Genomic DNA, 19,328 nt, shown 5'->3' on the forward strand with positions numbered 1-19,328 from the left:
TTAGGTGTAGGTTTAGGTTTAGGGGTTTGAGAATACATTTAGGTTTTAGGTTTAGGTTTAGGTTTAGGTTATAGGTTATAAGTTTAGGTTATAGGTTATACGTTATAGGTTAAGGTTTAGGTTATAGGTTTTGGTTTAGGTTTAGGTTTAGGTTATAGGTTTAGGTTTAGGTTTAAGTTATAGGTTATATGTTATAGGTTATAGCTTTTAGGAATTAAGAATAGATTAAGGTTTAGGTTTAGGAAATCAGGTTCGGGTTCGGGATTGGGTTTAAGTTTGGATTTTCAAGTTTAGGTTTAGGTTTAGGTTAGGGAGTTAAGATTAGGATTAGGTGTAGGTTTAGGTATAGGGATTTGAGAATACATTTAGGTTAGGTTTAGGTTTTAGGTTTAGGTTATAGGTTTAGGTTTAGGTTTAGGTTTAGGTTAATGTGAGGTTATAGGTTTAGGTTCAGGTTAAGGTTTAGGTTTAGGTAATAGGTTTAGGTTTAGGTTATAGGTTATATGTTATAGGTTATAGCTTTTGAGAATTGAGAATAGGTTAAGGTTTAGGTTTAGGAAATCGGGTTCGGGTTCGAGATTGGGTTTAAGTTTGGGTTTTCAAGTTTAGGTTTAGGTTTAGGTTTAGGTTAGGGAGTTGAGATTAGGATTAGGTGTAGGTTTAGGTTTAAGGATTTGAGAATATATTTAAGTTTTAGGTTTAAGTTCAAGTTTTAGGTTTAGGTTAGGTTTAGGTTAAGGGTGTGGTCCCTGCAAATACAGATATAAACACGGCCTGCTCCAATTGGCCAGGCCCCTCCAATGCTGTCCATAGGAAATGGACAGCTTCATCATGGTCATAACAGCGGTTCCCATCTTCCAGGGGCCCCCGCTCATTCGGATAGCTCTGATGCACATTCGGGTCTGCTCCATCAATTTCGAGCAAATACAAATATATACACGGCCTGTCCAAATGGCCAGGCCACTCCAATGCTGTCCATAGGAAATGGACAGCTTCATCATGGTCATAACAGCGGTTCCCATCTTCCAGGGACCCCCGCTCATCCGGATAGCTCCGACGCACATCCGGGTCTGCTCCATTAATTTTGAGCAAATACAGATATAAACATGGCCTGTCCAAATGGCCAGGCCACTCTAATGCTGTCCTTTTCATGATTCAAAGAAGGGAACTCGAGGGTTTTCCTTATCTTTCATTGTATGCTTCTAAGGTGCAGATGGCCCCTGAAACACACATACATCCTGGGAATCGCTTCTCAAAATCACAAACTATTTTTTTTAAAAACTCGTTCATCTCACTTGAAAACCTGTCACATAATGAATAACTGTAACCACAATGATTACTATTGTGAATGCACTATAATGAACAAATTATTATTATTATAGATAACTATAATTACAATATAGATATCATGCACACAATATCACGTAATGTATTGTTTGATGAACTACACATGTGCATTCTTGACAAGAGACATACCAGATACTTGAACTACACACTTCAGCCTAGATTCATGACAAGTAAGATAGCCGTTACTTGCAAGCAGCAACTGAAATAAGAAAAGTCATACCTCGGTGAATTCCAGGGATATTGATAATTTTGGATACTGCTTGCTTAAGGCTAAGTAGTCTCTTTCAACGCCCACCAAACAGGATGGGTAAACCTGAAAATATAGTATAGTTCAATTATCCCACCTAATAAACTCCAAAGACACCACGATTCCCATATAGAGCAAAAGAAAGAAGTAAACGAAGTAGATTGTTTGAATCAGCTCTAGATGGAAAAAGGCCAAAAAAAGAAGAAGAAGAAATATTGTAGTTATTTCCTGACTCTCAGTTGTTGTTTCGTGTTCAATGGTTGTTTCTCTCCTAAAATAATATCCTCGCATGTAGTAAGACATGCAACATCCAAACATTTCATCAAAATTATAAAATTCACATAATTGAAGGCATATTGCTAGAAAAAGGCTAACAGGATGTGAGATTAATGATAAGATACTATTGTCTTTTTTGTCTTTATGCTTGATATTGATGTGCAAATGAAAATAAGCAAACAGACATCCATCCATAAGTTAGCAACTTCTAATATAAATAAATTTCATTTGTTTCTTTTAACAGAAAAATTGAGGAATTTCTGATGCTTATAGGAATCTTGGAAAATGCAGATTCCAAGGGTTGGAAAGGAGCAAAGGATTTGGAGATGATCCAGAATAAGGCAACTTAAGTAAGGAAAGACAATTGATCCAGAATAAGGCAACTTAAGTAAGCATTCATGAAATATGACAATCGGAGTATTTAATCACAAAAGTAGCAAGTAATGGTGAAATTTTAGCAATTAAACTGAAATTCCAGCAAGTTTATTCAATTTCTATGATCAATATTCTAGCAAATATTTGTGTTTGTTTTTCTGTAGTTTTGTTTCTTTGTTTTGTTTTTTTGGCCTTTGGCCTTAACAAGATCATCATCTTTCCAAATAAAAATAATAAAAAAAATAATTCTAGCAATCTGATCACAATTCCCAGCATTCAAGTGTAAATTCTAGCATGTGTAAGCTTTCTTCTAGTTACTGCTAATCAGTGTCTAGCAATAAGAAATTCCAAGCAATCAATGAACTACATATCAGTCCTTCCCCAGCTCAACCTATTTACGTAGTCAACAAAGGAAGAAAAGTGCCTCCGATTATGAGAGAAAAAAAAAACAGAACATTTCAAATCAAAATCACCTACATATCAAACCAACAATGCAGATGTTAGTCGGTCCATAAAACCCTCAAAATTGATAGACAACTGCCATAATTTTTCCATGCAGAGAAAATTTAAAATAAAACCAACATTAAGGGATCATTTGGTTGCTCCAAAATATCATGAAAGTACATGATCAATCAGTCTAGTTTGAAGAGGAGTGTTGCCAAAATCGAAGGGAATGCCCACCATTAGGCAAAATTGAAGAGGACCATTACCAAAATTAATTAAATTTGCTGCATAAATTTCCATAACAATTGAACAAATTTCCATCTTTAAGAATTTTGAAAAGACATGGTGTTTGCCTAACAATTGCCACTATATGAAAGACATTGACAGTATGGAGGCCAAATTCAAAAGGCAATAAGGCCCTTCTAGTATGGAGGTTGTCTTTAAAGATGGCTTAGGGTAAATACAAATATGTTTCTTGGGCCTATCTTGAGCTAAGCATAATTCAAAAACTTGATAACTTGACTTGAAAGCCTAGTTCATCAATGCATTGGCCTCACCTGATGCACAACTTATACATCCACTTGGTATCCTTGCATAGAATGGCATTTTAGGAAGATAAATTATATGATCCACTTACCCAAGGATATGCATACCATCCTCAGGTCCTTTGTACAAATGCAGCCCTGTTTTAGTCATCTAGATAGTAAAGCCATACTCCATTCCTAAGCAACCAAATAGTAAGGCATTCCTTAGGCAAGATAGTAGCTACAATACAAATCTTTTGAAGAAAAAAAAAATCTATAGAACCTATGCAATGAGAAAATATAGAAGATGATTAGTTATCTAGGAATGGGAATAAATAGAACTAGATGTAGAATGCTAACAGAATTGAATTGTGCTAGAACATAGATCTTCGATATGTTCTTGCTAACAGGAATATCAATCAGCCTATAGTTGGCTCCTAAAGGAACAACAAGCTTGGCTCTCTTTTTGTTAAGAGGGTACAGGTGGGTACTAGAACCACTTTTCTCAAAAGATGAAAATATTGTCATTGGACCTTAACCTCTTCTCTAACCTCTTCTCTTACTAAAACTTTTATCCAATGGAGCACATCGAAGGATGACAGATCATTCTTACCAGTGAAACAAATTTTCAGAAGCTTAATAGAATGCCTTTTCATGATCATTTTAGTTTGGGAAATAAATCTGAATTACTCGTATGGTACTAAGAAAATGATACCAGAAAATGCTAACTGAATTAAATAGATATTCCATATTTAGCATGAACAGTTTAATGAACTAATCATCAATGAGTATCGGTAGCTAGTTGCCCACCTCTTGCTTTTGTCCCAATTTTATATATTCTGGCGCATCATCAACAACAACTAAAGCCGGTTCACAGAGTTTTATAGCTGCAGGTAGATCCTTTAAATGCCCCCACTTAGGCTACTTCGTCGCTGTGTCATGGCACTCAAATCAGCTTGGTCTGTTCAATGTGTGCAACATGAGAATGAAGAAAATGAATGGTTGGCCAAAAGTGATCAGCAATCCACACTCAATGCATGCTTGTCACAAAAGACATTATATTTTTCAAGAACATGACATTCACAACAGGACCCACGGGACAAATGGTTCAGATTGCCTTAACTATAGCTCCTTATTAGAAGTACTTTTTGTTCCTTTTTAATTCTTTTCCTGGTGGAATGTTTGTTTGAAGCTTGTAACTCTTATCAAGGTCATGTTTGTTATTGACTAGGAACAGTGGATCCTGTTTCACAAAAATTTTGGAATCCCTTGCCACATGTTTCTCTTCTTTACAAAGTTATGAACTATTTGTTTCTTGCTTTATTAGTTTTTTTTTTCTTTTGTTTTCTTTTTTTAATGGTAGTGGTGGATGGCACCACTAAGAAGTATGTAGAAATGAAAAAGAAAAGGATACACCTATTGAGTGAGGGGCACATCCACCTTATTCCCCAAAAGCTGTCACAAAATACCGTGCAGCAGAATAAAAAATCTCAATGCAATGACTAATATCTTGAAAAAAATCTACAAACCTATTTTATTTGATATTCAAACTTCTTCAATTTGCACCATTAGCCTGCTGACATTAACAGATTAGCTAAAAAGAAAAACATGACGACATAGTTTTGAAAAATTATAAAGCATGGGATGATATGTTATAATTTTTAGTCAGCGCTCATTGAATTTTTGGAGTTCTCCGCTCTCACTGAATTGCTTGAATTATGGAACCATATGCTTTTGAAAATCATCTACCTGAAGTTTTACCATCGCCCAATGAATTTTTTCAGTACTCTCAAATATGATGTGTTAGCTAACTTATAAGAGAAGAAATCTAAGACTATCACTGCCGTTTTTAGTTTAGCACTGTTTTGATAATAGAGTGACTCATCCTTCTCACATGTAACACTAATGATAATGGTGTTGACTCAATAATTTGACCTGTGCGGCCCATGTGGATGAAGCATATCTCTAATTACATTGATCAAGCAACCTGATTAATTGAGCTAATCTTCATATGGAATCATTCCATTATTCTCAATTCGATCTAGATTATCATACAATCGTGCAATGTTTAATTTGAAGCATCACCACCATCTTTAAATGGTTAAAAACTAACACGAAAGTCTAATTGAGAAAACTAAACATTGTTATGTAAGACAGGTAGCAAAAATGGGGCAGATCCAAATCTTAAGTGGACCACACCACAGAAAATATCAAGTAGACCACACCTTAGGAAATAATGGGGATTGATTGCTTACTATTGAAAACTTTTAATTTGGGGACCACAAAAACTTTTGATCCAGCTGAAATTTGTGTTTTCCCTTAATCCAAGTATGACTTTATTAACAAGTTAGATGGCAAATAATTGCCATAGTGGGCCCTAGGAAATTTTAATGTGGACGCTCAATCCCCACTGTTTTCCATTGTGTGGTCCACTTAAAATTTAGATCTGTCTTATTTTTGAGCTCATGTTCAAAAATGAGTTGACAAAATAGACAGACAATGTTAATAAAACGCAAGCATCATAATACAAGCCATATATAGACCTTTGACACCAGCTATTTGGATGGTGTTAGGCACACTAGCCCAACACTAGCTAGTTGGACGGTGTTAGGCACACTGGCCAAACTTCAACCTCATAACCCACCTTGCATTAAATTTCCATACATATCTTATTAAAATGCCATGGTGTAAGACATTTCTATTATGAAAAATAGTAGACCTTATAGGTACCATCACATGGTATAAAAATCACAGTCCACCAAATCTCATGATACAACTGATAAGGACTTGATGAACAACCCACAATCATCTAGCCGCACATGGCGTGGCGTGTAAATGTTATCCTTTGTGAATGCATGAGGACTAACCCATTTTCCAAAGAGGGAATTATCATATAAAGCTAGCTCTATCTTTGCTTGTCATGCACTTCCATCTGGCTTGAAATGGCAAGTCGATGTGCAGAGAGCCAAATTGAGCACAATGGCAATTTCAACAACTAGCCATTCCACTCAATGCAAATATAGTTACTTGCATGTGCAGCCTAACATATGAAAATTTTTCTTGGTTCTTTTTATTCCTTTCTGATATCATGTTGCAGCGACACAAACTGAATTTTGTGACTATTTTATATGGGTCGAACTGCTATGTGTCATTTAAGTGCTTAGCTACTTAAACAAAAAGCAATAATTTCCATCCTCGTAGACATGCTTATTCTGTTCAATGCTTTTATAAGTGCATGTCAAAATGCATTTCACTTGAAATCCACTCCAAGCTCATGAAAACCCACACCAATCTACACCAATGCCAAAATCCACACGTCTTTTTGTACCCTTTAACAAGAGCAGGTCATCCAGAAGAAACATCACACTTCTTTTCTTTCATCAGTTCTTTTCTTCTGAAAATTGTGTTTTTATTTTCCATCAAACCAGGGGTTCCAAGAAAATTTTAAAAAGAAAAAGAAAACAAACAAACGAAAAAATTGTTTTCCACAGATCCAAACTTACATCTTCCAATCCAGCAAAAGATTCAAACAATAGCCAAAGGAATTAAACATACCTCGTCAAAAATTTCATGATCCAGCAAATATTGTGAACGTCCAACCCTGAACCTGCATTTCTCAAATGATTACTTGGATAAGCTCACCATTAAATAACCATAAACAGAAGGCATTGTAGTTGCTAACTCACACTAACTCTTATAAGATTGGATGATTCTTGGCAGTGAATGCATAAAAATGGTTCAGCTGTGCGTTTCCTTTTTTAATCAATGTGTCCTTATGCAAAAACATTATCTCAAAAAAATTAGAAAAAGAAAGAACATCATCAGTGGCCATCAGCAGCTGCAATCAATCAAAGAGAGAGAGAGAGAGAGAGAGAGAGAGAGAGAGAGAGAGAGAGGAGAGAGAGACTAACTGTTCTTCTTCTCCTTCTCCTTCTCCTTCTCTTTCTTCTTCTCTTTCTTGCAGTGAAAGGGGGTTTTGAAAACCCTAGCGAGAGAGACAGAGAGGTTGGGAAACAGAGAGGGAAATGGGGCTGAGAGATAGAGTGAGGGTGAGGCAGCGCGAGAGATCGAGAGAGAGAGAGAGAGAGAGAGAGAGAGAGAGAGAGAGAGAGAGAGAGAGAGAGAGGGTGAGTCGCGGGTGGGCGAGAGAGAGAGGGATTTCCTTTTGTGAAATGGGGTGCGCGGGAGAGGTGCACGGACGGAATTTTAGGGGTGATTTATTTTAGGACTTGTGGGGCCCACCATTGTGTATGTTAATTATCCACTCCGTCCATTCATTTTAACTGCTCATTTTTAGGATTTATCTAAAAAATGAGTCAGATATAAGATTACGGTGGACCACACCACATATTAATGATATAAATTTATTTTTTCATTCTTTCTCATGGTGTGGTCCACTTAGACTTTTGATCTTTCTAATTATTAGGTTCATGCATTGAAATAATATTTCAAAATTGATGGACCGATTAGATAAAATAAATATATTGCAATGGGCCCCATGGAGCCCCTTAAGCATCATCAGTCTCTAATAAAGTCCTATTGGGAGGTATGTTTTAGCTACAGATTAAGTAAGTTTTAGCTATGGATTATATCCGTAGCTAATTAGCTACGGATTAAAGCCATAACCATATACCTCTATAGTCCGTAGCCTTTGTTCATTTTTTTGGTAGTGAGTCTATCTGCTGACCACTTCATCTTCCTCGGGAATTTTACAATCAATGATAGTAGAAGCAGACCGATTCACCAAGTAACAAGCCGTATTAACGGCCTCAGTCCACAGTTTCTCATCCAACCCAACATTACTAATCACGCATCGGGCCCTCTTCAAGAGAGTCTAATTCGTCCGCTCAGCTACACCGTTCTGCTCTAATGTGTGGCGCACTGTGTTGTGCCTTACGATCCCTTCATCATTATAATATTGATTAAATTCACATGAAGTAAATTCTCCACCATTATCTGTCCTTAGAACCTTTACCTTTCACCCTGACTATTTTTCCACCATTACTTTTCATCGCTTGAAATTGGTGAAAACATCGGATTTATTTTTCATGAAATAAATCTACACTTTCCAGTAATAGTCGTCAATGAATGTGATAAACCATAATGACCCTCTAGCGAAAACCACGGGCGATAGTCCCCATACATCAGAATGTACATAATCAAGAACACCCTTACATACATGTTTTTCAGATTTAAAACATAACCTTGATTGTTTACCATATATCCAATGCTCATATATACTTAAATAAAAAACTTTAAAAATTAGAATTAAATAACGTTCAGAAAGTACCTTCATGCTCTGCTCGCTCATGTGGCCCAAACGTGCATGCCATATACGTGTAGACGTGGAATCTGCTACAGTTGCTGCAGCTTCACCCAATGAAGTACTCCCAATCAACCTGTAAAGGTTTCCGCTCATTTATGCTTTCATAACAATGAATGCCCCCTTTGAAACTTTAAGGATACGATCAAAACTGATGAACTTACACCCAAGCGCCTCGAGTGCTCCAAGAGATACTAAGCTTTTTCTCAAGGCAGGAACATGCCTCACCTCAGTCAATGTACACTCCATGCCATCAAACATCTTGATACACACTGATCCAACACCCACCACATTATAGGCACTGTCATTGCTCACAATTACCTAGCCACCATCGGCACTCTTTGTAACTAGTGAACCAATTCTGATGAGGAGTCATATGATATGAAGCCCTAGTGTTCAAAATTCACTCATCCCTACTATCATCGTATAAGTGTTTGACCGCAGACACCGACAACACATCAATTTCGTTCATACCTTCATTAGACTCGACAATATTAACTTCCTTGGAAGAAGCATTTGAGTTATCTTTTCTTACCTTAGGATTTGTACAATTTTTCTTCATGTGCCTAGATAACCCACAGTTCCAACATTTCAACTTTCCTTTGCCTTTGCCTTTGCTCTTGGATTTGGATCTAAATCGAGAAGATCCTGTATCCCGCTCAGAATTCCACCCTCTCGTAAACAAGACATTAATAGAGGCTCATATGTTACTATTTTTCTTTCTCATCACCTTTCCTTGAAGGGCTGAGATAACGATATCAACACTATTGGATGATTTTCCGGTGCACAACATGTCTTTGAATAACTCATATGAAGTCGGGAGAGAATTCAACAGAATACATGCCTAATCTTCATGCTTAACCGTTTCCTCCATATGTAGCAATTTGCATATCATCTTGTTAAAGTTGCTAATGTGGGCCTCAATATCACCTCCCTCTGTCATCTTAAGATTGAACAACTGCAACTTCAAGTGTAGCGATTTTCAAGAGATTTCTTCACATAGATGTCCTCTAACTTCGCCCATACATTTGCTGCAATTTTCTCTCTCTTGACATTGTAGAAGATCTCATCCATTAGGCACAATTGGATGGAGATTCTCACTTTCTTATCCAACTTGTTATATTCATCAACATCTGTAGATTTTGATCACTTCTCAATGACCTCATCCAATCCTTACTGAACTAATAGGCCAATCATCTTGACCTTTCATAATTCATAATTGTTTTTCCTGTAGTACTTCTCAACATCAAACTTAGGATTATATGCCATTGATACTTTACTCTTGGATTCAACCTGCGCCCTAACGTTTTGCTTTGATACCATTTGTTGGGCGACCGCAGAAGCACACAAAGATGAATCAAGTAAACTATTCCAATATCAACAATCAAGCACAAGCACAAAAACTTTGAATTTAACATGGAAAAATCCTTTTGGAAAAAAACCAGGGCATAAAGTGACATATATTATTATGAAAGCAGAAATTACAAGAGATAGAGAGAACACCTGATTCAAATAAGCCTTGAATCTCTCCTTACAAGCCCTTTGAAACCCTATGAACGAATTAGAAAGCTTTAAGATACCCTCCAATCCCGACTACACCCCTATATATGGCCTTAGGAAGAACCACAATTGAAATCGAAAACAAATCCCGTAGATACGCAAATTTGCATAACTCTATGCAATCTGTTCGATGGCACTTCGATGTGACTTTGATGACATTGACAGATTGTCGATGACATCAAACTAATGACCAAACATTCTAGTGACTAAACATGAAAATCCTGAATTTTACCGATGGCATCGAACCTACCTTCGATGTCATCGAGCAACCTTCGATGACATTAAACAGGTACCAAAAGTGTCTAGCAACTAAACATATAAATTTCAAATTTTCTCGATGGCATCGAGCTTGACTTCGATGGCATCAAATTATGCTCGATGTCATGGAACTATCATCGACAAACATGTTGATTTACAAATTTAAGACATCAATAAACAATTCGTATCTAATACCACTGCTAATTTGTACGCTTTGCAGAAGCACGTTCAACAAAGATAAAACAACTGAATAAACCATAACTAACCAAAGTTATCATACAAAACATAAGATATTTAACGTGGAAAACCCTTGTGGAAAAAAAAAAAAACAATAGCATAAAGTGACAGAAATCAATTATAATTAAAATCCTTAGAATTTATACTACTCATCTTATTGGATTACAGACGAAACACGATTTCTTCTTACGATGTGCACCTAGGAAAACCCTAGCCCCTTGAAAAAATCCATTCTCAAGCTCTTACAAGTGTTTAGAACTCTCTCACCTTGAAAAACCCTTATCTTTAAAGAGAAAACACTCGTATTAGCTAAGCCCTAATCACAATTAGACTTATATATCCTGATTTGTGCTAATCTGCGTAACCCGTTCGGTCGGACCAAACCAAACAAACTCACACTTTTCAGTTGAATAAAAAACATGCAAATTTTCACAGCGAGTAGATTGAGAATCCACCTATTTTTCGATTGGACTGAAAAAGAATCCGGTCGAATGAGATAAGGCTTCTCTGTACAGCAGAGCATCCCGCACAACAGCTGGTCTATACGCATTATGCTAGAAAATGTCACATTCAAGATTTGAACCCTCCATGTGAGGTTCAACTTTTATTGTTGATCTTATCCATATATCATTTTGGTAAGATGAACCAAACCACTAATCAATGAATAATGATCCATATTTGTTATATAAGAGAAGGTTTGATTATTATTCATCACATGCTTTAATTGTCCACCGCTCAAAAAATTACTTAGATCCGATGATGCTATCTATTTAAACTTGACCAGACCATCAATATTGATTACAATAGAAAGAGTCATTGATTTAGACCTTTCATCAAGTGGAGTTTTCCGTCGATTGCTCATTCCCTCCAAACATCACTTTTATCGAATCATCATAGCCAACCGATCAATTACTAGAAAAATGGGAATTTTTGTGGCGGGTGGGAAAACAAGCTTAAGTTTAACCTTGGGAAGCCCTTGTTTTCCCAACTTCAAGAATTGAAAATTTTAAATTTTATTTTTAATTACCAAGTTCACAATTTATTTCCATTTTTGCCAATTAAGAAATTAGTGAATTTAACAATTAATGCTAAACAAGATAATAATTACATAATTCATGAATTTGGCAGTTAAAATTTTCCTACATTAAGGAATTTGGTGCCCGTCCAAACATCCCTAAGTGGACCGTAAATAGTTGGCACAAAGGTTACAGTAATTACAATGGTGGACCATGCGTGGTAATGCGCCACAAAGTTGTTGAGAGGAATTGTGTGGTTCTTGTGAAGAGGATATGAAGGTTTTATCCATTGTATTTATTTGTACAAGTAGGGCCTGTTTGGTCTGCGGGATTAAATTGCATGGAGTTGTATTAGATGGGATCAACACCATTAGGGTCCGTTTGGCCGGTCGGATTGGAAGGGATTGGATGGTATTGGAAAGGATTGGAAGTTAAATCCCGGGATAGGCTGGGCGTGCCAAACAGATTCGGTGATCTGATCCCAATCCCATGGATCTTAAGACAATCCACTGACAACACCATCATTACCTTTAAATCCCATCCAATCCACCCTAATCCGTTCAAATTTGCCTGGGACGTGTTTGGTTCGTCGGATTGGAAGGGATGGGAAGGTTTAATCCTCGGATTAGCCGGGCGTGCCAAACAGACTGGATATAACAATCCGATGGATGTCAAGACAATCCACTGACAACACCTTCATTACCTAGAAATCCATGCCATCCACCCTATTACCATTCAATCCCTTCCAATCCACCCAGCCAAACAGGCCCTTAGGGTGTGTTTTGTTCCTGGAATTGAATGGCATTGAATTGTGTTAGATGGATTAACATCATTATTGCACAATGATTGCATGTTTGGAAATACCATGGTTTTGTACCAATCCAATCTCATGTTTGGAATAAAATTTTTGCCACGGAAAACACCAGATTAAACAAAATTATGTTTGGTGGACCATAGAATTGTAATCAATGGACTACATTCACAATGGAAGTCGTTTACTTGTACACATATATAACCAGAATGTCATATGTAAATGATGTATATGGATGGATGGCATGGATAATATTGCATGCACAAATGTGGGTCCCACATGTGTAATGGATCTCAAAATCCACGAAAATCTTGCTTGGGACTAAATGCAATTTCATCCCATCTCATCCCAAGCTTTCCCATCCTTTCTAAATATCGGATGGAATTGCATGGGACCAAATGCGATTCTATCCCGCCTAATCCCATGCACCAAACGCCCATGGAATTGTATTAGATGGGATCAACACCATTATTGTGTATGATTGCATGTTTGGAAATACCATGGTATTTGGGCCATCCAATTTTCATATTTGGGATAAAATTCTTGCCACGGGGAAAATATTAAATTAAGAAAAATCCCATTTGGTGGACCGTGAAATTATAATCAACGAACCAAATTCATAACGGATGTCAATCACTTGTACACATATATAACTAAAATGTTACATGTAAATGGCGTGTATGGATGTGCGGCATGGATAAAACACATGCATCAATGTGGGGCCACATGTGTAGTGGATTTCAAAATTCATTGGAAATTTCTCACAAGACCTAATGCCATTCCATCCCACCTATCCCAACCCTTCCCGTCCTACCTAACACGTTACATCCCACCTAATCCTATCTACGCCCACGTGCCAAACATGCCCTGATTCATACCATTGGTCCGTTGTAATACAAAAATGAATGGTTTGGAAAAACATCTGTGACAATGTCGGTTCAATATCATCATTGAATGGTTTGGAAAAACATCTGTGACAATGTCGGTTCAATATCATCATTGAATGGTTTGGAAAAACATCTGTGACAATGTCGGTTCAATATCATCAATTGTTCCAATTAGGGAGGTTTTTCATGCAGTGGATATATATTTCAATTTGTGAACTTTTGGTACATGAGACATCTATGGTGGGTCCAAATTTTATTAATTATCTTTGAATCGTTGAATCGAGGAAAGGTGCATGATTGATAGCTATATCTTCCAATCTTTGAGATTTTTGGAGATGGTCCATCACCAATGGAGCTCAAAGGTTTCTCTATTTGTGAACTTTTGGTACATGAGACATCTATGGTGGGTCCAAATTTTATTAATTATCTTTGAATCGTTGAATCGAGGAAAGGTGCATGATTGATAGCTATAACTTTTGATAGCATCTCTCATTCTCTATTTTTCAGTATCATTAAATTTCTCAGTTGTCCAAATGATACTGAAAAATAGAGAATGAGAGATGCTAAGAGAAACGTGTGTGGTATAAGAGCCTCTCATGAATCCAATGATTGCTGGGGCAGGCATGTACACATAATTTTGACCTTTGGATAATTTTCTGTGCGGTCCACATGAAATTTGGATATACTTAATTTTTGGGACCATGTACTAAAATGATCTGAAAAAACGGATGGATGGAGTGGATATACAAAATATGATCAAGGTGGGCCTTACGCTATTATCCGGGTAACATCTAAGCTTCACCAATTGCAGATATTACGTTTCCAAGTTTCAAGATTCCATACCAGTTTTCCATTTTCTCATTTAGGTTGTGACCAACCCAATGATCGTATCAGCCTAATTTTCTACCACCATCATTTATCAAGTGGGGACGGCCCGATGAACGGCTCAGATCTTTCAATCCAATGTGAGAAAATGAAGTTGTTCATCATCATACGAACCATTACACTCATAAACGACTACTAACATAACATAGAGAAGCAATAAATCAGAACATCATAGATAATAAAGCAATAAATCAGAACATCATAGATAATAAGAGAGAGAGAGAGAGAGAGAGAGAGAGAGAGAGAGAGAGGGCAATGACTCTCTTATTCGGATTTGAGAGAGAGAGGGCAATGACTCTCTTATCCGGATTTGAGGTTTTCGAGAGCGTCTTGCTGCTTCTTGAACAACTTTTGGCGCACGTGCTGAGAGAACGTACGAGGGGTGAAGCGTGCAGGCTCAGCCTCAGAAACCAGCTCTGGCAGTGGCTGGAGGACGACCTTCTCTTTAGGAGGCTCGCAGAAAATGGCCCAGGAAATCCTGACCTTCTCCTTATTGACGAGGCCCCTATGGAGGATGCTCCTGTACTTTCCATTACTTAAGATCTCGAGACTGTCGCCGATATGGACCACGAGCGCGCCAGGTATGCACTTGGCCGTCACCCACTTGTCGTCGAAGAAGACCTGAAGGCCTGGGACCATGTTATGGAGTATGAAGGTGAGTGCACTCACGTCAGTGTGGGCCTCCACGCCTAGAGCTAGGTCTGGCTGAGGGCATTTTGGGTAGTAGTTGATTTTCATCTGTAGTAACAACTCCTCCATGCCGCCGAACTCCTTCTCGAGACGGTCTTCTTCTACTCCTAGTCCGCGAGACAGCAGTACTAGCACTTTGGTTACCAGTCCTCTCAGCTGCGTTGCGAATTCTTCGGTAGCCTCGCTGCGCGTGGGTCATGTGTTATATATCATAGTTAAAAAACCCGAAGGAAAAAAAAAAAAAAAAAGAGAAAAAAGAAAACTCGACTCGTGAGTTGTCCGAGTCAACACGATTGGATTTACCACGAGTCAGGACTTCAGAAAAAAATCAGACTCGACTTCAAAAGGCTGGGAAATAAGACAAAAAAAACCTCTGGTTGGCTCGTCCGCGCTGACGCGGATTAGAAGGTGTTGCGAACACCACGGGATGTGTTGGGTGCTGTGGGGCCCACGGTTATGTACGTGTTTTATATCCACGCCGTTTATACTTTTTTCTAACTCCTAATAAATAATGTTTATTATCTGGATTATCCTTTGATAAGCTTGATTCAAAACTTTTGTGGTTTCCAGGAAGTTTTTAATGATAAGTGTTCAATCACTACCTTTTCCTTCGGTGTGGTCCGTTTGAATTCCAGATGTTCTTTATTTTTGGGGTTTGAGGCATAAAATGAGCTTAAAAAATGGATGAAAGATGCCAATATAAAACACATATATCATGATGGCCCACAATGAAGATATCATCAAAGTACACCCCTTAGGTGATGTGGTCTAGAAATGTAGAAATACATGTCTGAAAGTCAGTAGGTAAAGCGGGGCGGTGGATTAGCTACTGAACTCGACAATAGCGAATCTTGCTACTGAAGTGACGTCACCACATCATGTGGGCCCACCATGTGAACTCACGGTAGCAGTCTTGATACTGAAGTGAGGGCACCCATTCTGTGTGCCCACCCTGATGTATGTGTTGTATTTACCCATAGATTCATTAAATTCATTTGGACAGATCATTTTAAGGCATGAGCCAAATAATGAGGTAGATTTATAGGTCAATCTCACTAAGGAAATAAAGAGTTCTCTTTTTTATAACAGAAGTTTTCAATTGAGCTTATATTTATGTTTTCTCTGATTGCATGTATGTGTAATTTATAAACAGGTTGAATCTCAGAAAAACGTCATGGTGGTCCTAAGAAGGTTTCAACCGTGAGTGTCACTTTTCTCACCGTTTTCTGTGGTGGGGTCCACTTGAAATTTGGATCTGTCTCATTATTTAGCTTCTGCCCTAAAATGATCTCTACAAATGGATGGATGGCATGGATACAACACGTACATCATGGTAGGGCCCACAGTGTGGTGATGTCACTTCAGTTGCAAGACTAGCTACTGTCAGGTTCCGTAGCTAATCCACGTCCGGTGGCTACTCCCAACACCACCGAGCTACCTCGTACAGGTGTCACCACGCAATCCGCGTCCCATCTCTTCTACTCTCACTGAGTTCCAGGTTTCCCTATGCCATGACTTAGGTTCGACGCATGATGTCCCACATTCTAAGTGATCATCAAACCGATCAGAACCGTTCAATGTCTTAGTACTATGATCGATGGGCCATGGTTCAACTAACTAAGATTGAAGGGATAACCCTGACCATTGATTTGTGAAGTTCAATAGGCCTAGTGATAGTTTGATTTTCAACTATGTGCCTTCAACTATGCACATTTACGGTCAGAACCTAAAACCATGGTCCATGCACGGTAGCACTCACAAGATGAACGGTCGCGATCATGCATCCATCTCCGCATGTGGGTCCCACCCCATGGGCGCACCTGTTCTAGACTACCAATGATTTGCAACCACAAAATGAACAGTCGCAATCATGCAACAACCATCTCCGCATGTGGGCCCCACGCCATGGCTGGCAGATTAAGATTTTCAATGATCCTATTCCAACCACGCATTTTAAAGGTCAGAAACTTCGACTGTGGTGGCACCCACAAGATGGACACCTGCAATAATTCAACCATCCATCACACATGGCCCCACACCATGCCCACCTGCAAGAGATACTCAATGATCTGCACTCAACTAAGCATATCAACGGTCAGAACCTCAAACCCACAAGATGGACGCCCTTGATCACGTGACCATCACCTCAAATGGGCCCCACCCCACAGCTACCTGCTCCATATACAAGAACAAAGAGCAAAACAATGGAGAAACGAAACCTTACTATACCATCATGCACTACTTACACGTAGTCGCTGGGCTGCTTAGGCCAGATAGACATATCTCGCTTATCTTCAGGAAAGATGAGATGGAAGAAATAATCCTCCCACTCAAGCTGCCCGCTTGCATTGTTAGCAAGCTTACTTCCATAGCCAGCAATCTTCCCTGAAGCCTGATCGTTGGCATATATCTCCTTCTCCTCGATTGGCAGATCGAAAAAAGCTTTCCCAGCAATCCGAACACGGTCCATGAGCTCCATAGAGATCCCATGGTTGATGATATGCATCACACCCCATTCTGACGCCGCCTTCTTCATATCCTCCTCCACTTTCTTGAAAGCCTCCTCGTTCTCCCATTCCAAGCCCATCAAATCAACGACAGGGATTTGGGGTCCCACCAATTTCTTCTCCTCCTCGAACACATCGCCGATGCTGTTCCGCTCTGCCTCAGGACGGACGTACTCCGTCGGTATTGCTTGGATGCCTGCACTCGCAAGCATCTCCACTCTGGGGATGGAAGCTACTTGTGTGGCCATTCTCCTCTGTTTTTTGTTTTTTCTATTAGTGTTTGTGAAGAAAGATTGAGATGTGGAGTGGAAGAAGATGAATTGGGTTTTTATAGAGAGGGGTGTAGACTGTAGAAGAAGTAAAGAGAATGGTAGAACGACAAAACCCAAAACTTGGTGGATGACTACACACGCTGTAGCTACCAAGTTTTTCTAGAAACTTCGGTTTACCATGAAAAATATATATGGAAGAGGGTTAGGTGTGGCTGTGACGGTGGCGGCCATGTATTGTATATCCACACCGTCCATCCGTTTTTTCACCTCATTTTAGAATATGGTTCTAAAAATGAAAAAGATTCAAATATTAGGTGGTCCACACCACAGGAAAGAGTGGTGACTGACTATTTTAAAGTTCTTGTGGACCATAAAATTTGAATCAAGATGATATTTATTTTGTCCCTTCATCCAGCAGGTTGGATGGAAAGAAAACATTACGTTGGGGCTAAGGAATTTTTTAATGGTGGTCTTTCAATCAGCACTGTTTCCTAAGTGTGGTCCACGTGATATTTGTATTTACTTTAACTTTTTTAGTTCATGCCATAAATTGATACGGAAAAAAGGATGGACGGCGTGGATATACAATACATTAATTAAGGAGGGCTTCATGTTAAGAGCCGCACCGTCTTGGGTGAGGACGGGGGTTCACCTAACCTGCTCCCACCAAAGACTAAAATAGAACAAGGGTATTTAAAGAACAAAATTGGCTTTACTATGATGAAAACAAAAAAGTAAACCTAAAACAAGGGGCATGTATATAATGAAAACAAAAAAGTAAACCTAAAACAAGGGGTTATGTAAATGGGGAAAGTGGATTGGGTGAGACTTCCCTAACTCACGCAGGACGGTGCGCCCGATCCCGTGGGCCCCAAGTTAATGTATTTATTATGAATTTCGATGCACTGCTTAATGTTGCAATTTAATTGAGCCACATCATCACACACTGCATTCAATGTAATAGTACCGTACATTGACAAATTAGTGATGATATGGACTAATTATTATATAAAACAAGATTTTCCTGCTGGTGGCAAGTACAGGACCCGTATTTATTTACTATATATCCGTGGACCCTGTCCATTTGCTTTTTCATATTTCCCATGTCATTTTATGACATTATCTAAAAAATGAAACAGATTCAATTATTAAGTGAACCATATCACACAAAACAATGTTAATTGACCATTAATGGGACATAAGATTTGGATTAAATTGATAATTTTTTCCTTTTATCCATGCTTATGTGACCTTTTCAACAGCTTGGATGGTAAATAAACACCACGGAAACATTAAAGTGCACCTTAAGAAGTTTTTAATGGTGGGATGATACATCATTACAGTTTCTTATGGTGTGGTTCACCTGATAATTGGATATACTTCATTTTTTATTTAACGCCCTAGAATAATTTGAAAAAAATGGATGGACGGTGTGGATACATAATATATACATCAAGGTGGGCCCCATGGTGAGGGCAACACTCTTAGGGTCTCACCGTGAAGGGATCTTTACCATAATAATCCTATGGAATGACATTAGTCTTAAAATGACCACTTTATGATGAGATAATGTTTTTTGGCCCCAAGATGAGATTTTGCTTATTATTATTATTATTTTTCCGAATGAAATTATCATTCTATCTACTTGCCCCAGTGTATGTGTTATGAC

General features: G+C 38.4%; 1 protein-coding gene and 1 long non-coding RNA gene across 3 annotated transcripts; both read right to left on the reverse strand.

Moving 5' to 3' along the window:
* Positions 1-1,496: 1,496 nt before the first annotated feature.
* LOC131223564 (uncharacterized) lies at positions 1,497-6,803 on the reverse strand. Of its 2 annotated transcripts, none has more exons than XR_009160540.1 (3): positions 6,769-6,803; positions 3,327-3,411; positions 1,497-1,660 (listed from the first exon to the last, which is right to left on the reverse strand). It is a non-coding gene; the product is annotated as an uncharacterized LOC131223564 (long non-coding RNA). The 2 variants fall into 2 exon arrangements; XR_009160539.1 differs by lacking the exon at positions 6,769-6,803 and adding an exon at positions 4,024-4,870.
* A 7,627-nt stretch (positions 6,804-14,430) lies between these two features.
* On the reverse strand, positions 14,431-17,701 carry LOC131223565 (leucoanthocyanidin dioxygenase-like). Its single transcript, XM_058219004.1, has 2 exons — positions 17,127-17,701; positions 14,431-15,064 (listed from the first exon to the last, which is right to left on the reverse strand). Exons 1-2 carry the CDS (start codon positions 17,633-17,635, stop codon positions 14,491-14,493), a joined length of 1,083 nt encoding a protein of 360 aa, XP_058074987.1. The 5' UTR covers positions 17,636-17,701; the 3' UTR covers positions 14,431-14,490.
* Between the last annotated feature and the right edge of the window lie 1,627 nt (positions 17,702-19,328).

This window comes from Magnolia sinica, chromosome 13 (assembly GCF_029962835.1).
Source record: "Magnolia sinica isolate HGM2019 chromosome 13, MsV1, whole genome shotgun sequence".
Taxonomy (NCBI): Eukaryota; Viridiplantae; Streptophyta; class Magnoliopsida; order Magnoliales; family Magnoliaceae; genus Magnolia; species Magnolia sinica.

Coding starts and splice junctions, on each gene's coding strand:
- LOC131223565 (XM_058219004.1), bottom strand. CDS start 17,635: ATGGCCACACAAGTAGCTTCCATCCCCAGAGTGGAGATGCTTGCGAGT. Junction 15,065..17,126: donor AAGCAGCCCAGCGACTACGT/GTAAGTAGTGCA, acceptor ACCCACGCGCAG/CGAGGCTACCGAAGAATTCG.